At 46.5% G+C, this 18,989-nt stretch overlaps 1 protein-coding gene across 1 annotated transcript in view; it reads right to left on the bottom strand.

Moving 5' to 3' along the window:
- Positions 1 to 6,419: 6,419 nt before the first annotated feature.
- The window catches only part of LOC145337405 (NACHT, LRR and PYD domains-containing protein 3-like), a 64,469-nt gene continuing 51,899 nt past the window's right edge, over positions 6,420 to 18,989 (bottom strand). The window contains exons 8-10 of the mRNA XM_080182181.1: positions 14,456 to 14,626; positions 8,710 to 8,877; positions 6,420 to 7,489 (exon numbers count right to left, since the gene is read on the bottom strand). Of these exons, the coding sequence (XP_080038307.1) occupies positions 7,402 to 7,489; positions 8,710 to 8,877; positions 14,456 to 14,626 (427 nt within the window). The 3' untranslated portion in view covers positions 6,420 to 7,401. The remainder of the gene's footprint in view (positions 7,490 to 8,709; positions 8,878 to 14,455; positions 14,627 to 18,989) is intronic.

The following is an 18,989-nucleotide window of genomic DNA, read 5'->3' as shown; positions in this document are numbered from 1 at the left end:
CCTCTGCACCGTCGCCTGCTGCAGGTTTTCTCCACGTAAGTAATAGTCCTTCCTACCATTATTCCTACCAAAGTGGACCAACTCGCACTTGCCAACATTGAGATTCAGTGTCACAGGCCTGGCTGGGTTCACTCTGTCCTTTGGGATTCAGTGTCACAGGCCTGGCTGGGTTCACTCTGTCCTTTGAGATTCAGTGTCACAGGCCTGGCTGGGTTCACTCTGTCCTTTGAGATTCAGTGTCACAGGCCTGGCTGGGTTCACTGCCAGGTTCATAGTAGTGCCCTCTATCTCGATTTGAAGTCCCAACTATCTCAATTTGGAGAGCCCCCTATCTTGATTGTGAATGCCCCTCTAACGATTAGGAGTAGCCCATCTCGATTTTGGAGTGTCCCTATCTGCAATAAGAGAGCTTTCTATCTCAATTAGGAATGCCCCCCTCTTTAGATTTGGACCAGTGGCTATTTCAGTTAGGGTGCCCCCCCCCCCCCCCCCAATCACTTCTGAGTGTCCCCGGTCAATTAGGAAGCTGCCTACCTCGATTTGGTCTGCATCTCCCTGGATTAGGAGTGCCCTGCATCTCGAATAATGAAGCCTTCTATATCAGTTTGGGGTATTTAGATTTGGAGCAGCAACTAATTCAATTAGGAGTGTCCCCCCGTCGCCATTAGGAGTACCCCAAATTCAATTGGGAGCTCTCCCTGTCTTGACTGGGAGCACCCCCTGTCTTGAATAAGAGACTTCTATCTGGATTAGATGTGCTTCCATTCAGATTTAGGGCAACGACAGTTTCAATTATGAGTGCCTGCACATCTGCCAGCAGTGCTCCTGTCAATTAGGAGTGCCCAGGTGAATTAGGAGTGCCCCCTGTTAATTACAAGTACCCCGTCAATTAGGAATGCTCCCTATTTCGAGTTGGAGTGCCCCCTATTTTGAGTTGGAATGCCCCCCATTTCGAGTTGGAGAGCCCCCATCTTGATTATGTGTGCCCTTATCTCGATTAGAGGGCCATGGACCAAATCCTGAGTGGAATGACAGGAGTCCAGCCTTACCTGGATGATATCTTGGTCATGGATTCAACTATTTTCTAAGTACTTGGAGAATCTCTTAAAGAGGTTGCAGGAGCAGTGCCAGCAAGTCAAGAGAGTAATATGAGTTCTTCAAGGACCCCATTGAATGCCTGGGTCATGAAATTGACGGCAATGGATTACACAAGGCGTCATCATGAAGGCCCCAAGACCAGACAACGCTTCCCAATTAAGGTTGTTTTTGGGTCTAATCAATTAATATGGCAAGCTCATTCTGGATCTGGTGACAGTGTTGAAACTGATGCTCCAGCTGCTGGTGAAAGGACAGCGTGGAAGTGAACAAAACAAAAGGAGGCTTCCCTAGCGGTAAAGCAGGCTTTGAAGAGATTGGAAATACTAGTTCAACTTAAAAAAGTTACTGCTGCAGCTTACATGTTACTCCTCACCCAATGGGATTGGTGTCATCCTGTCTCACATTATGTCAAACGGAGAGGAAGATCCATAGTATTCACTTCTAGATTGTTGACGAAAGCTGAGGAAAAGTCTGCTCGGGTGGAAGAAAGCGGCTTAGGCATCGTCTTTATGTCAAGAAATTAAAAGCTTTGCCATGATGATGTTGTATGACGGAGCGAGCTCGAAGGGCTGAATTGCCATCTCCCACTCATTATTCCTATGTTTTATCCTCCATCCTTGGACCATACACTGGGATAGCGTCCATGGCAGCAGTTTGATTGTAGAGTTGGGTGTTGGTGCTGTCAGTCAGAGAAACACGGCAATGTGGGTGCTCTGTCCAAGCTGCCTTTGCCTGGAGATAAAGATGTTCCTGCTGGAATGTGAAGATAATGTATTTCACACAAGAAGATAAAGTTCTGGTAACCGCTAACCAGGTACGGAAAGTCACCCGGAATGATCCGGTTATGAGGCAGGGAGTGGAACTTGTCCAGAGAGGGAGGATGAGTAGAAAGCACCAGGAGTTATGGCGATAAGTGTGTGGAAGCTGGGAGTCGTCGGTGTTGCTGGATGTTTATTCTGGGCAATGGGAGCCTCATTGCCCCATCATTAAGAGGGAAGGTGCTGGAACGGGAGCACCAAGAGCACCCGTGGGTGCTGCCAATGGAAGAAATAACAAGAAGCTGTTTGTGGTGCTGCCCAAATGGAGGAGAAAGTGGGACGGTGCGAATGCTGCTCTTGGGGACGGAAGGTGCTGCCTCTCGCTGGCTGGGATTGTCCCCAATGGCAGCGAATCCACGGCGAGTCGCTGCTTCATCACAATCTTGATGTGGAGATGCCGGTGTTGGACTGGGGTGGACACAGTAAGATGTCTCACAACACCAGGTTACAGCCCAACAGGTTTATTTGGCAGCACGAGCTTTCGGAGTGTGGCTCCTTCTTCAGGTGAGCGGGAGATGTGTTCACAAGCAGGGTGTATATAGGCACAGACTCCATTTCCAGGATAATGGTTGGAATGTGGGTCTTTCCAAGTGTTAAAGGTGCAGACAGTGTGAGTGGAGAGAGGGTTTGAGCAGCAGCTTACAGAGGCTGTGCTGTTATCTCCAGCCAGGACACTGACTCATCACAATCTGCCCGAGTCCACCCAGACCAGCTGTCAATCATTCTGCTGGAGCGGGCTCCTATTGGCTGCCTCCATCTGATGGACAGCGCCATGGACCAATGAGGAATGCGAACGCCGTGCGGTCCCGCCCAGTGACGTGTCGGGAAGCGGCCGTTAAACGGTTTCTGCGCGCGGCGGGGGCGGGGCGGACTGGTGTCACGTGACCGGAGAAGCGGGAATCTTCTTCTTCGGCGGGAACTGACCGGAGTCGAGCGGAGCGCGCGGATTTGTGAATAACGGTAAGGAATTAACGGCCCAGAAAAAGGTTCAACATTCAGCTTCAGGATTAAAATGGTGATTTACTGTGTAAATACAGCGTGTCTCTGTATAATATTAACAGAGCCGGGGGGATGGTCAGTTACACTGTGAGGCGGCACGGTGGGGGCTCAGTGGTTGGTGCTGCGCTCTCACAGCGTCAGGGAGGCCCCGGCTTCAATTGGCGGCCTTGGGCTCAGTGTCTGTGTGGAGTCTGTACATTGTCCCCGTGTCTGCGGGGAGAGCCTTTCCTCACACTCTCCAAACATCAGCAGCATAGGGAGACTGGGCAGGATCAGGGGGATAGGATCTGTCTGGATGGACTGAATGGCCTCCTCCTGCCCTGCAGGAACTGGATATTTCATAGAAAGATCTGTTATTACAATCTAGTCCTTGTTTGTGTAAACACTGTGCTGCACCATCTCAGTCACTACAATCAAGCACTTGTATGAATAAACACAGCACCAGATTTTTCCCCATTATTTCAGTCTGGGCCCTGCTCCGGTTTCTTCCCGCAGTCCAAAGATGTGTGGGTTAGGTTCATTGGCCATGTTAAAAATCACCCCTTAGTGTCCTGAGATGTGTAGGTTAGAGGGATTAGTGGGTAAATGTGTAGGGATAAGGGGGTAGGGCCTGGGTGGGATTGTGGTCGGTGCAGACTCGATGGGCCGAATGGCCTCTTTCTGTGCTGTAGGGTTTCGATGATTCTCTGATATCAGAGGGAGGGGGAGGGATTGTTATGGGAGATGAAAAGGCCCCCAATGTGTCATATGGTCTCAATCTGATGTCTCTCTGCCTCAGAATGATTCAATACTCGGCTCGGAGTGTGTACATCACCAGAATCAAACACACGCCGCTGTTCTTTACATCCAACTCTGTAGCTGGGCCTGGTGTCCCCTTCACCACATCAGGGTGTGGGGGCTGAGTTTGGATCTCTCCATCACATTGGGACTCACCGGCAATGTCCAATTTCAGGAGAACTTTGTTCCAATGATGTTTAACCTTGGACTGCACCCGTTGTTTTAATGTAGACCTGGTCACTGACCATCACTGAGATTGACCTGAACATGTCAGTAAATGTCGCACTGTTTTATAAATAAACACTGGGACATTTGCAGCGTCTCTGCCTCTGGTTTGTGTCTCTGTTGGTTTGTTCACATTTGGCGATGGGTCAATGTTAAATGGACAGTTTAATGGGATTGGATAAACATTTGGATTTATAAAAGTGTTGCCAGGGAGACGGCCGGCCGCCATCTTGCCGTTGCCAGGGGAGACGGCCCTCCGCCATCTTGCCATTGCCAGGGGAGACGGCCCTCTGCCATCTTGCCGTTGCCAGGGGAGACGGCCCTCTGCCATCTTGCCGTTGCCAGGGGAGACGGCCCTCTGCCATCTTGCCTTTGCCAGGGGAGACGGCCCTCTGCCACCTTGCCGTTGCCAGGGGAGACGGCCCTCTGCCATCTTGCCGTTGCCAGGGGAGACGGCCCTCTGCCACCTTGCCGTTGCCAGGGGAGACGGCCCTCCGCCATCTTGCCGTTGCCAGGGGAGACGGCCCTCCGCCATCTTGCCGTTGCCAGGGGAGACGGCCCTCCGCCATCTTGCCGTTGCCAGGGGAGACGGCCCTCCGCCATCTTGCCGTTGCCAGGGGAGACGGCCCTCCGCCATCTTGCCGTTGCCAGGGGAGACGGCCCTCCGCCATCTTGCCGTTGCCAGGGGTTTCAGTGCGGCGGCGGCCCGCGCGCGGCCCTCTGGGAGAATCCCCCTCCTGCACATGCGCACTGGCAGGTAGATGTTAATCTTTTTTAAATGTTGATGATTTTTATTCCTAATCCGCTTCCAGAAGAATTTCTGTTCCTGCTCGATTCGGGAAGGTCGCTTCTTGTTTTTTAATTTTTTTTTAATCCTGATCCGCGCGGTGCAGTCTGGGAGAACACAGCGCGCAGGCGCGGTCCCGCCCCGGCCTCTGGATATAAATATGGATTTGATTTAATTTTGATTCGGTTCCTGGCGGGGTTTCCGGCTCGGAATTTCTCTCACTTTCCCCATTGCTCAACACACACTTCTTCCTTTTTATTTAGAAACAAATGGAGGGGGAGGGGCCTCACCGTGATGTCACGGCAACATGGCGGAGGCCCCGCTCCTCCACAGGCCCCGGATGTTCCGCCAACGAGCAGCGGCTGGGCCGGAGGCGGCAGGAGGTGACACTGGGAGGAGCAGCAGCTGCAGCATCAGCCGGAAGGGTTACGACGACCCCTGGTGGCCGGGAGGGGAAACTGCAGCAGCACCGTCTCTGTCCAAAGGCTGCCCCAGTTCAGCTGCTCAGAGACACTGGGAACCTCTTCAAATGTAAACTGCAGCTTCTCAAATTCAACATCCATCCACCTCACCCTCCCTCTAAAATCTTCACCTTCCTCCCCTTGATTCATCTCACCCTCCTTCCCTCTCTCCATCCATCCCTCTCCTACAAGAACAACCATTCACTCAGCACAACATCTTCCTGCTCATTCCCCCAGTCTGTATTCCAGCCTTTATCAAATCCACTCTGCTCCCAGATACTTTACACCGTAAGGCTCCTGCTCTACGTCGGAGGTCGCGTTGCAACCAATTCAGGAACAGCTCTGTTGAGGCTTTTGAAATGAACCTATATTGCAAAACTACGCCATAGTACATTGTTACACCCGAAATATGATTGTAACACTACATTTTGCAGTCTCTCCTTCTCTGTGAACGTTATGCTCTGACTGTCTAGCGCGCAAGAAACAACACTTTACACTGTATGTTAATGCATGTGACAATAATAAATCAAATCAAAAGATAAATCATCAATTAAAATCCCAGCAGATGAGAAAGCGACTGGAAGCTGCATCTGAATCTCCTGTTGTTAGGTTAACCATGACAGATCAATCTGGGACATTGACATGTAAGAAATGACTTTATCAGCTGAGTTTTGTTGTTAACCTCAAGGTCTTTGCCACATTTAGAAATTAAAATAATTTGTGCCACCAAAACCAGGGATGTACTGCTGAAACTTTAAAACGCTCTGGTCAGATTACATTTGGAGTATTGTGAACAAATTTGGGCCTGAATCAAAGAAAGAATGTGCTGTCCCTGGAGAAGGTCCGGAAGAGATTCACAAGAATGATCCCAGGAATGAAAAGTTTGCGGACTCTGGGTCTGTACTCGGAGTTTGGAAAGATGAGGGGATCCTCATTGAAACCTACAGAATACTGAAAGGCCTGGATAGAATGGAATTGAGGAAGATGCTTCCATTTGTCGGAGAGACTATGAGCCAAGGGCACAGCCTCAGAATAAAAGGACGACTTTCTTCAGCCAGAGGGTGGTGAATCTGTGGAATTCATTGCCATAGAAGGCTGTGCATGGCCAGTTCATTGAGTGTATTTAAGACAGAGATAGATACGTTCCTGATTGGTTAGGGGATCAAATGTTATAGAGAAACGATGGGACAATGGGTTTGGAAACTTATCAGCCATGATTAAATGGTGGAGTGGACTCAATGAGCAGATTTTTTTTATTTCAAAAATATACTTTATTCATAAAAATCTCAAACTATTGCAAACCTACATGTCTAAAAATTGCAAACAGTGCAGAATAAAAACATTTTTACAGTAATATACAAATTACAGTCATTAAATTTCAAAACTATATACTTGCCTAAAAATTTACTGTGTGCAGAATGAGCAGAATTCCTTAAATTCTGCTCCTGTATCATAACTTTTTAGTTTCACTCTCACTGTTATGTACAGTATTTACACTCGTCCCCCGCTCTTTATTAGCTTGTGTACGTATTAGTTTCAGCACTCCAATGGTTCCCAATGAGGGAACAGAGTTCATGTACAGTGTCTGGTGATAAAAGGGTTAATTCACCAGCCGAGGTTCCTGCTGTAAACTCCAATCCCTGTCAATATTGATCAATATTCACACTGCAGTAACCGGTTCCCAGATGCAGACATGGGACTGACTGAACTTGTCTGAGGCTCAAAAAGAGCAGCGCCTGCAGTAGGTGTGAGCCACCAGCAGATGGTGGCATTGTGTGACTTTAATCCCCAGATAGTGAAAGAGGTTTTGAGGAGGGGCTGGTAGAGCCTTTAATTCATTCACAGAGACAGAGAGGAAACTCTGACAAGATTGACCAATCTGTCCTCTGCTGGGTACTGTCAGAATCACACACACTGTTCCCTCTCTCTGGAGAATGATCTCTGCTGCTCCATTTTGAAAGGAGGATGAAGACTCTGTTGCTGAGAACACTGACAACACATTGCTGCTTAAACAATGGTTTGCAGCAATCTTTCCTTCAATGTGGAGACTAAAACTACAACAGTTTTCCAGCTGGGAAACCAAGTAAGCAGGGAAATCACTGCCAGGCCAGAGGGGCTGATGGAATAGGGAGGGAGAGGGGCAGGAATGAAGGGTTTGGAAGGAGCTGTCGAAGATCTTCACAATTCAGGATTTCACTGTAACCGGTGAAGCAGCAATGTTCACAGATTGAAATGTTCACACGTACACTGTCAGTCCCGGTCTGACTCCCCGCAGTGACTCCAGCTGTGTCTTTCCATTTGGACTGAACCAATTTCCCCCCAGCCTGAAGCAGATTAAAGATGAAACAGGAAATAAACAGATTGAACAACAGGGTAAATAACAGGAGACTGGAGTTAATGGGACAAATCTTCTGGTTTCTGGATTACCAGAGACCCAGACACACAACTGAAGATGAGCATTGGGACCCTGTGGATGTCCTGACACACTGATCTACCTGGGAATTGTCCCAGAGGTAGTAACTACTATTGGGGAAGTCCCCTGCTGCAGTTAGAGTCAGAGACTTAGGACAGATCCACAAAATTTACCTGGATAGTTACTCAGGTAATGTTAGACAGCTCACCACCTGGGCTAATACCTGAATAGCACAACCGAGTCCCCCAATCACTTCCCACTGATTCCCCATACTACACCTCCCACAATCTGACTAGACCCACTCATCCCTACCTCCCCTCCAGCCTGGTGACCTCCCATGAGCCCTTAAACTCATCGGACTAACCCTCCCAACTTGGCCTCATCCTGAGCCAACCTCTCCTCACCTGACCTAGAAACATAGAAGATCGGAGCAGGAGGAGGCCATTTGGCCCTTCGAACCTGCTCCACCATCCATCACCATCATGTCTGATCGTCCAACTCAATAGCCTCATCCTGCTTTCTCCCCATAACCTTTGATCCCGTTCACCCCCAAGTGCTCTATCCAGCTGCCTTCTGAATACATTCTTGACTAAACCTCTGACTTAAACTCATTCCCCAGAACCAACCCCACCCCACTACCCTCTTCAAAGCTATTAACCAACCCCAACCCCCCACCACACAACCACATCTGTTTAGACCCCAACAACATGACCAACTCCCAGCCACCATCCAAACTCCCGATTAACCCTCCAACCGAACACAATACAACTCATCCACTCCCCCGACACCCAGAACTAATCCTCCAACCTCTCCCCAGCTCCCTGACTAACCATTCATCCAGCGACACACCAACCCATTCACTCCCCCATCAACTAACACGGAGTTCCCTGGGGTCACTGTGCTGTAAATAGGGTGTGTGCTCTCTCTTCCCCGTCTCTGCTCTGATGGAGCTCCCGGTGTCGCAGTGCTGAAGATTCTGGGAGAAATATGCAGCAGTTTCAGGTTGGGGGAATTTTCACACATACCGGCAATCTGCTTACCATTGCTGCTGCTTGGAAGATTCAGGCCCATTTATATTTTAAATCCATTTATATTTTAATTATTACAATAAAGATTAACAGAAACACTCACTTTATCTCCTCCAGACTCCTGCAGGTCAGTATGAGGCGGCGGAGAGCAGGGACAGATTGATCTGTGAAGGAGTTTAATCCCAGGTTCAGAACCTTCAGTGTCTGGTTTGTACAGAGAAGGGAGACGAGATCCTCAGCACAAGAATCTGTGAGATCGTTATTATACAGGCTGGAGAACAGAGAGAGAAATAACAGGAATCAGGCTCAATCCCCAGGGTTTTATATAATACTGTTAATAACAATAATAATGTATTGTGGGAGACATTCCAAAAACACAACTTGCATTTCTGTAGAATGAGGAAATACTCAATGCTGAAAATGAAATATAAATAAACTGGAAATGTTCAGCAGGTTAGGGAAATATTTGTGGAGAGAGAAACAGGGGTAAAGTTTGAGCTTCCATTGGAACTGGGAACTGGCAGTGAATTGACAGGTTTGAAGGGACAGCGGTGGGTGGCTGGGGATGAAACAAAGAAAGGACAAACTGGAATTACAGGAGTGATTAAATGGTAAAAGTGATGATGGGACAGGACCATAATCACAGGATCCCCATGTCCTTACTCGGAGTGGCTCGGGAGGGACATGGGATGGTCAGTGGTTTGGGAATGCAGTTTGTGGTGAGGGTGAAGATAATGGCTGTGATTTTACCAGAAGCTGTGAATTCCCAACATGGGGATTGGAAATGGGTGGTGTGTCTGTGGGCAGGATAGGCAGAGTTATGAAGGTGATATTGTCAGAGGCGGACAATTAACGGCTGGCAGGCAGGGGGAGCTGCCCACTGAGGCAGCCTGGGCAGGGGACAGTCCTGGTTCAGGCAATGCTGGCACCATCTCCAAAGGCAGCCAGCAGGACTTTCAAACACAGCAGCTCTGGAGGGAGCAGCGAGGGAGCTCTGCTTACTGAATGAGGGGCTGAAATGTCAGAAAGCAGAGCAAGGGTTGTCCCCCAATCACTAATTCCTCCCTGGAGGGGCTCCTCCTGGCTGCTCAGGCTCAGAGGGAGGTCCTGTTCCCTCAGGATGGGAGGTGGTTATCCCATCATTACAAGCCAGTCTGGATGGAGGTTGCTGGGAGGTGAGCAGGTTTCAGACACGTGGTTACAGTGTGGAAAAGGATCAATGTCCTGATGTGTTCTGACACGGTGAGTGCAGCACAGCCTGATATGTGAATAAGGATGAGAGGGAAATTGTAGAAAGAACATCTCCACCCAGACACTGGCAATGCAAAGGCAGCAGCATTGACTGTCAGAGACATGTCCGTTAGGCTGGCACCAGCATAGGCTGGAGCAGGGTTCACCAGCATATTCACTGGGCAAACACATGGCAATGTTTTTCTCACTCAAGGGGCCGATGAGTAAATTTCAGAATGATCAAGTTTGGCACAGCAGAAATTTCAATTGAAAACTAAACTGGGATATGAAAAGAAACAACTTGCTGAGCACAATAATGAGGAATAAATAAAGATGATGATTAGAGTTTAATCCTCATCAATCACAAATTGTTTCTCTCCCACATTTGCTGCAGATTGGCTCAAAAACCCATCAGCAGCAAACATGGGAAAGAAACGGCATGTGATTGGAGGAGCAGCTCCATACAGATTCTTCCATTCAAACTGAACTGTGTGACTGAGATTCTGGAAACTCGCTCCGGGGCCGCATTGAGGGGCTTTGAGGGTCACATTCACCCCTTGGTCCACACATTGGACAACCCTGGGTTAGAGCATGTGTTTGATGAGTGAGGAACAATTTGTGTGTTTGGAAAGAGAGCAAACATCATCAGGGAATGAGTGAAGAAGAGTGGAGACTTCCAGATCTTGCCATCCTTACACCAATGGAAGATGAAGTGCTGGAACAGGAAGGCCTGGGGGCAGAGTGGGTCATTACTGCTGGTGAGATGGGTTGAGTGGGTGGCCTAATGAATGGGCACAGGAGAGTGTCTGGTGAGGACAAAACATAGAGCTTGTGTATCCATCACTGATCACAGAGAGCAGTCTGAAGGAGGTATTGGGATAAGAGCAAAATAACTGGGAACAGCAGAAGGCCATTCAGCCCCTCGAGCAGACTCCATCATGGCTGATCTCATTGTAGTCACAATTATTTTCCCGCTCGCTCCTCTGTAACCCTTGATTCACTTCTCAATCCAAAATCATTCTTAACTCAGCCTTGAATATATTCAATGACTCTGCCTCCACTGGTCTCCAGGGAAGAGAATTCCACTGACCAGGAACCATTTAAAAAATAAATTTCTCCTCCTCTCAGTCTTAAGGGACTGACAATTACATTTGAAAATCTGTCCCCTTGTTCTGGTCTCTCTTACAAGAGGAAACAGCCTCTCAGGAACCACCCTCTCTCATCCCCTCAATACAATCACCTTTTAATCTTCTGAACTTTCACAGATATTGCTCCAATCTGCTCAAACTTTCCTCATAAAATAAACCTCTCCATCCCAGGAATCAGCCGTGTGAACTTTCTCTGAACTGGTTCTAATACAATTCTATCATTTTTAAGTAAAGAGCTCAACACTATATACATTACTCCAGTTGTGTTCTAATGAAGGACGTGTAAAGCTGCAGCAAAACCTTCTTACTCTTACCTTCCATTCCTATTGCAATAAGAACGTTAAGAAACAGGAGCAGGAATCATCCATTCTGTCCTTCAAATCCACTCCATCATTCAATGTGACCATGGCTGATCCTCTGCTTCAACACCATTTCCAACATTATCCCTGCATTCCTTGATTCACCAGCATTCTAATGGGAAACAAATACCCCTCATCTCAGCCTAAATAACTGCCCCTTATTCTCAGACTGTGTCCCAGGTTTCAGACCCTCCAGCAAGGAGAAACATCCTTTCTGCATCTGGTCTATTGAACCCTGTCAAATAGTATAGGTTTGAATAAGTTCAGCTATCATTCTTCTAAAGGCCTGAGAACAAAGTGTTTTTATTTCCTCAGAGGACAACCCATCTGTCCCTGGACCTATTTTAGTGAACATTCTTTACATGCCAAGTACATCTTTGCTTCAGTCAGGAGACCAAAACTGTCCACAATTCTCCAGGTTGGTCTCATCAAGGCTGCATATAATTACAGAAAGACATCTTTTTCCTCAACTCAAATCCTCTTACAATAATGTCTAACATACCATTTGTTATCTTAATAGCTCACACCTTAGCTTTCAGTATCTCATGAACAAGAACATCAAGATATCTTTGGAGTTGTCTTAATGTCTGTTTTTTTTTCCTCAACAAAATTAGATAACCTCATATTTTTCCACCTTGTCATCCAGCTGGCAAACATTTGTCCACTCCCTGAGCCTCTCCACATCCCCTTCAAACATCACTGCATCCTCCTCACAATTCAGATTTCCACATGGTTTTCTATTCATCGCAAATTTGGAAATATTATATTTGATCCCCACATCAACATCATTGATATAGATTCTGAATAGCTGAGACCCAAACACTGATCCCTGCCGTACTCCACTAGTTAGAGGCTGTCAATCCAAAAATAACCCATTTATTCCAACTCCTTGTTTCTGTTCACTAACCAGTTCTCAATCCATGCTGGTATATTTCACCCAATCCCATGTGCTCCAATTTTCTTTAATAACCTCTTATGTGTGAATCATCCAACTGTAGAATCCCGAGTGTAGGATACACTCGGATGGAGTATTTTACCAAGATCCGCTCCCCACAACATCACAATTTACTGGGGCTAATCCACCTAACCTACACATCTTGGGACAGTAAGGGCAATTTTATCATGCTGAATCCATCTACCATGCATATCTTTGGAGTGTGGGAGGAAACCGGAGCACCCAAAGGAAACACACACAGACACTGGGAGAATGGAGAAACTCCACACAGACACCCAAGGCTGGAATTGAACCCAGGCCCCTGGCTGTGATACAATAACGTTAACCACTGTGTCACCGTTCCAGCCTTTCATAAATCCATGTTGGCCCTGTCTAATCCGACCATTAATTTTGAAGTGTTCTGTTATCACTTCCTTTATTATCGATTATTATAGGATCTTCCATACTCTCACTGTCAGACTAATAGATCTACAGTTGCCCGGTTTCCTGTAACCCCACATATTTACATTGCTAATCCCCCCACCTACACATCTTGGACACTAACAGGCAATTTATCATGGCCAATCCACCAAACCGACACATTTTTTGGACTGTGGGAGCAGCCGGTGGAACCCACACAGACACGGGGAGAATGTGAAAAGTCCACAGACTGGAATGAATCTGGGTCCCTGACGCTGTGAGGCAGCAGTGCCAATCCCAGTGCCACATCTTCACTTAATCTAATACAATCCTTGAATTAGTAGCAGTTGGAACACTTCTGCTGCTGTTTTTCAGATGAAAGGAATCTATTTTTGTTGGAAAGGCCACACATTTACACATCACCATGTCTAAAACAGCTTGTTTTGTGATTGACACTGGAACGTGTTTCTCCAGGAAATTACTTGAATACATTCTGTGAACTAATATTCTATTCAACTTTTGACAATCTGAGTGATTTATACAGTAAATCGAAGAACCCATAGGAACATTGACCTACAGAGAGATCTGTGTGTACAAGTCTACAGATCCCTAAAATGGTAACACAGGTGGATGAGGTGGTCAAGAAGGCAGACAGCATCGACTGGGGCATCGAGTATAAAAGTTGGCAAGTTATGTTATGGTTGTATGAACCTTTGGTTGGCCACATTTGAATATTGGTTGCAGTTCTGTTTGCCACAATACCAGAAGGATGGGGATGCTTTGGAGAAGATGTAAAGAAGGTTCACCAGAATGTTGCTTGGTCAAGGGGGGGGTTAAGTTTTGAGGAGAGGTTGGATAAACACGGATTGTTTTCATTACAAAAAGGGAGGCTGAGGGATGACCTGATGGAGGTATACACAATTATGGAAAACTTTTCAAACAGAGGGTGGTGGGTGCCTTGAATGCACTGCCAATGGAGGTGATGGAAGCAGGCATGTTACCAATGTCCAACATGTATCTTTATAGATACACGAACAGGAGATAAACAGAGGAATATAAACTGGGCAGTAAGTACTGAGTTTGCATAAGGATTAAGAGTCACCGCAGGCTTGGTGGGCCGAAGGGCCTGTTACAGTGTTGTGTGGTTCTTTGTTCTTCTTTGTATATGAAGATTAAAATCACCCGTGACTATTGCAGTATGTTTTTACAAGACCCCATTATTTTTCCTGTAAACTGTGTCAGAGATTCTGAATATTGTTAGGGGCCTATAAATGATTCCCACAAGTGATCTTTTAACTTTGTTAATTCTTATCTCTACCCAAACTGATTCTGCATCTTGACCATTGGAACTAAGTTCACCTCTCGCTGCTGTACTGACATCTGTTACTAACAGCGAGACTCCACCACCATGTCCTGTCCTCCATTTACTGTCATCTATTCATTCTCCCCACTTTCACAAATCAATGGATGCTGTGTCCGGGGAGAGCTGTGTACATCTGAGGAGGAGGAGAGAACCTCAAGAGGGTGCACCATAACATTATTCCCCCACACCCTCAACATAAGGATCTGTGGGACTGACATCCCATTGCTCAGGGATCAGAGAGAGAAGCAACAGGAGTCAGAGGGAAAGCAATTTTCCTTATTCATAACTGACACCAATAGTAATGGGCAGTGTTTTTTATACAAATACCAGTGGTGAAATTATATTGTTGAATATTCAGTTATTATAAACACAATCTCACACAGTCTGCTACTTACCCCAGTTTCTGTATTTTACAGTCCGGATTCCTCAGAGCCACAGACAGCCGTTTCACTCCTGAATCTCCCAGTTTATTGTTATCCAGATTCAGATCTATCAGTGAGCGGTTTGTACTGAGAGCAGAGGCCAGGTCCTCGGCACAAGAATCAGTGAGATCATTACCCCAGAGACTGGAGATCAGAGAGAGAAAAATAACAGGAATTAGGGTAAATCCACAGTGTTTTTAAGAATAAGATCATTAACAATAATAATGTACAGCACGGGACATTCAAGAAACACAACTTCAGTTCATACAGAAGGCAAAATTATATTAATGCTGTAAATCTGAAATATGAATATGTTGGAAACTCTCATCGGGTCAGGAAATATCTGTGAAGAGAGAAACAGATTTAGTTTCAGTTTAATTAGCTAAAATTAGAACTTGGAAATAGCAGTGAATTAAATTGTTCTCAGTGACAGGGAGCTGGGGATGGGCGGGTGACAAGGAAAGAACAAAATGGAAGTGTCGGAGTGATTAAATGACAAAAAGGATGATGGTGAAAGGGAAGAGCTCAGGATTCCCATGTCCTTATCCTGAGTCACAGGGAGGGACATGGGATGGTCAGTGGCTCAGGAATGGAGTGTGTGGTGGGGTTGAAGATGATGAGAGAGAAACCTTTTTCACACTGCCAGTGGTACGAGTCTGGAATGTACAACCTGGAAGTGTGGTGGAGGCAGGCTGATTCGAGGCATAACAGAGGGCAGTCGATGTTTCATTCGAATGTTCAATGTGTAAAGATACGAGGAGAAGGCAGGAGAATGAGACAAATTCCTAATACTAGTTTGGTGAGCCGGTGCAGACACATTTCACCTCGTGGTGCTCGGCAATAATTCTGTGAAGATAATGGTTGGAAATGTATCGATATTTTAACTGGAAGCTGGTGATGTTGCAGTGTTAACAGGGTTAGGTAATTTAACCAGTGTCCACTAAGGGCCATTGATATCTCTCTCAGGTAGAATCACAGAATTGTTACAGAGCAGAAGGAGGCCATTCGGCCCACACTGTCTACACTGACTCTCTGAATCAGCAATTTACCAAGTGTCATTCCCCCAAATTCTCCCCGTAACCCTGCACATTCTTCCTTTTCAGATAATAATCCAATTCCCTTTGGAAATTTTCAACTGAACATGTCTCCACCACACTCTCAGACAGTGAATTCCAGCCATTAACCACTCGCTGCAGGGGATGTCCCGGTTCAGGCAATGCTGGCACCAGCAGTAATTTCATAGGCAGCAGCTCTGGAGAGAGCAGAGAGGAAGGCCTGGTTACTGAACACAGGGCTGAGATAGGAGGAGGAAGGTTAAACTCAATTCAATGATGTACTTGGCAACACTTGGTCGTGTTCCCCAAGGCTACGTGAGTTTGGAGCAAATTTCTGTTCTCTCAGGATTGGAGAATATCTGCCACATCAATCCAAGTATAACGGGATGGAGATTGCCGGAGACCTGAGCAGGCGTGGGTTATATGGTTGCAGTGAGGCAAAAGGATGAAGAACCTGCTATGTTCTGACAAGGTGGTGAAGCATCCTATAACATGTAAGCAGAGGGATATGAGGTCAAATGAGGATGAAAGTGAAATGGTAGAAAGGCCATCCCCACACAGACACAGGAAATGCCCAGACAGCAGCATCGACTGTCAGAGACATGTCAGTCTCTCTCTGCAGCGGTCTGGTTAGTCAGATAACTCTTGCACCGTGAGAATGAGATGGTCACATGCAGGAGACATTTCCCTGTGTAGACACGATGGTCAGTCAGGTTGTCGCCAGCAGAGGCTTGTGTCTTTGATGGAAGAGTAACAATGGAACTTTATGTGTCTGTAGAAGAGAGCACAAAACGCCAGAAAAATGAACTGAAAATGGTGACAGCGTCCAGATCTTGTAATCCTTACACCTAGAATTCAAAGTGCTGGAGCTGGGGGAACAGCTGACAGGGTGGAAAGTCACTGTTTAGGATATTTGTTGTGGAGCTGACGGAAGTGGTTGAATGTTGGGTGCAGGAGATTCTCTTGTACCCACAACACAGAGCGTGTGTGCCCATCTGTTTTGGGGCCACTGCTGTTTGTCATTTTTATAAATGACCTAGATGAGGGTGTAGAAAGATGGATTAGTAAATTTGCGGACGACACCAAAGTTGGAGGAGTTATAGACAGTGAGGATGGATGTTACAGTTTGCAGAGGGACATAGATAAGCTGCAGAGCTGGGCTGAGAGGTGGCAGATGGAGTTTAATACGGAAAAGTGTGAGGCGATTCACTTTGGTAAGAATAACAGGAGTACAGAATATAGGGCTAATGGAAGGACTCTCAGTAGTGTGGACGAGCAGAAAGATCTCGGGGTACATGTGCATAGCACCCTGAAAGTTGGCACCTAGGTTGATAAGGTTGTTAAGAAGGCGTACGGTGTGTTAGCTTTTATTGGTAGAGGGATTGAATTTCGGAGCCGTGAGGTCATGTAACAACTGTACAAAACTCTGGTGCGGCAGCACTTGGGAGTATTGCGTACAGTTCTGGTCGCCACATTATAAGAAAGATGTGGAGGCATTGGAAAGGGTGCAGAGGAGGTTTACCGGGATGTTGCCTGGTATGGTGGGAAGGTCTTATGAGGAAAGGCTGAGGGACTTAAGGTTGGTTTTGTTGGAAAGAAGAAGGTTACAAGGTGACCTAATTGAGGCACACAAGATGATCAAAGGATTGGATAGGGTGGACAGTGAGAACCTTTTACCTCGGATGGTGATGGCTAACACAAGGGAACATAGCTTTAAATCGAGGGGTGGTAATTATAGGACGGATGTCAGAGGTAGGTTCTTTTTACTCAGAGGGTAGTAAGGGCGTGGAATGCCCTGCCTGCAGCAGTTGTGGACTCACCAACTTTAAGGGTGTTCAAATGGTCAGTGGATAGGCATATGGATAACATTGGAATAGTTTAGGTTTGAGGGTCATTAGATCGGTTCCACTGGTCGGCGCAACATCGAGGGCCGAAGGGTCTGTACTGCGCTGGAATGTTCTATGTTCTATCACCAGTCACATGGAACCAGCTGAAGGACTTGTTGGAATGTACACTGAATTATAACTATTCCTTGAAGATATATATTGAGGACTGAAGGATATTGAATTTGATGACCAGCCATGAACAAAATGAATGGTGGAGCAGGCTCAAAGGGCTGAATGGCCGACTCCTGCTTCTAGTTTCTATTTTAATCATGTTTCTATGCAGGTTATGCTGTCCGCACCGTGCTATCTGTAACCGGTTTCCTTTATTGTTACTGAAGCAGTATAATTGACATCATGTTGATTTTAATCTGAACTAATGCAGTGTTCTGTTGTTTCAGTGTTCCCCTGGGATAGCAGAGTAGAGCTTGATTGGGGGTGACTGACAGGTTATGTCATGTGACTGAGGGACAGCTATTTTTCACAGAACATTCTAGTTTTTATTCTGCTTTCAGAAGCTGCTTGAAGTTAAGACAAACAGCAGTGCTGTTTCCCTCTCTGAAGTTGGAGTTTTTGCTGTTGAAGTGTTGCTGTGTTGGAAGCTGTCAGAGACTGGGGTTACCTCTCTGCGATTGGGCTGCTCGGAGGCTAAATCCTTCTCTGAAAACAACTGTCGATTGGCTGTCTGGAAGTGTTAAAAAGCTGGAAATTGGCAACACGTGAGCATACTTGTTTTTGTGCTAACTAATGTTGGAGAAGGGTGTATGTCTGTGGGTATTGCTTTATATTGGAACAACAGAGATAGCTAGCTGTTATGAGTTATACTGTGTCATGTTTAAGCCTTGCAATTGGTAAAGGTTATGCTAATTCTTGTTGTTATATTCTAACTGCATTCTTAAATAAACTGTGTTTGATAAAAGCATCCTAGTGGGTCACTTGATTCATACCTGGAGTGAAACACCTCATGCTCATCAATACCAAAATCAAATATAAAACCAAAGGTCCAGGCTAACTTCACAAAACACCTTGGAGTTTCTGGCCTGCGTCTTCACAATTGCCTCCATTCACTCTTTCCTCTTCCTCACAAATCAAGGGTTGTGTGACTGGGGTGACATCTGTCCCCCTGAAAGCATGTGAATGGGTCCTCAGAATCACCGTCACATGTGCCCTATACCCAGGGCACAGAAATCAATGGCGATTGACACTTCATTGCATTGGGATCAGAGAGAGAAATAATAGGAATCAGTGAAAATTCAGGTTCTGGTTCATAACTTCCAATCCCTGGGCCTTTATAGAGGTTTTCAGCACAGAAAGAGGCCCTTCGGCCCACCGTGTCTGTGTCAGCCATCAAGCACCAATCTATTCTAATCCATTACCAGCACTTGCTCCATAGCCTTGTACGCTGCGGCATTTCAAGTGCTTGTCTGAATGCTTCTTAAATGTTGTGAGTGTTCCTGACTCCACCATCCTTTCAGACAGTGAGATCCAGATTCCCGCTACCCTCTGGGTGAAAAAACATTTCCACAGAACCAGAGAATCCCCACTGTGCAGAAGGCTCCCAATCGCCCC

Source organism: Carcharhinus amblyrhynchos, unplaced genomic scaffold (genome assembly GCF_965287045.1).
Source record: "Carcharhinus amblyrhynchos unplaced genomic scaffold, sCarAmb.v2.hapA scaffold_48, whole genome shotgun sequence".
NCBI classification, from domain to species: Eukaryota; Metazoa; Chordata; class Chondrichthyes; order Carcharhiniformes; family Carcharhinidae; genus Carcharhinus; species Carcharhinus amblyrhynchos.
Note: the sequence above shows the minus strand (reverse complement) of the source record. Positions and strands in the feature narration are given on the sequence as shown.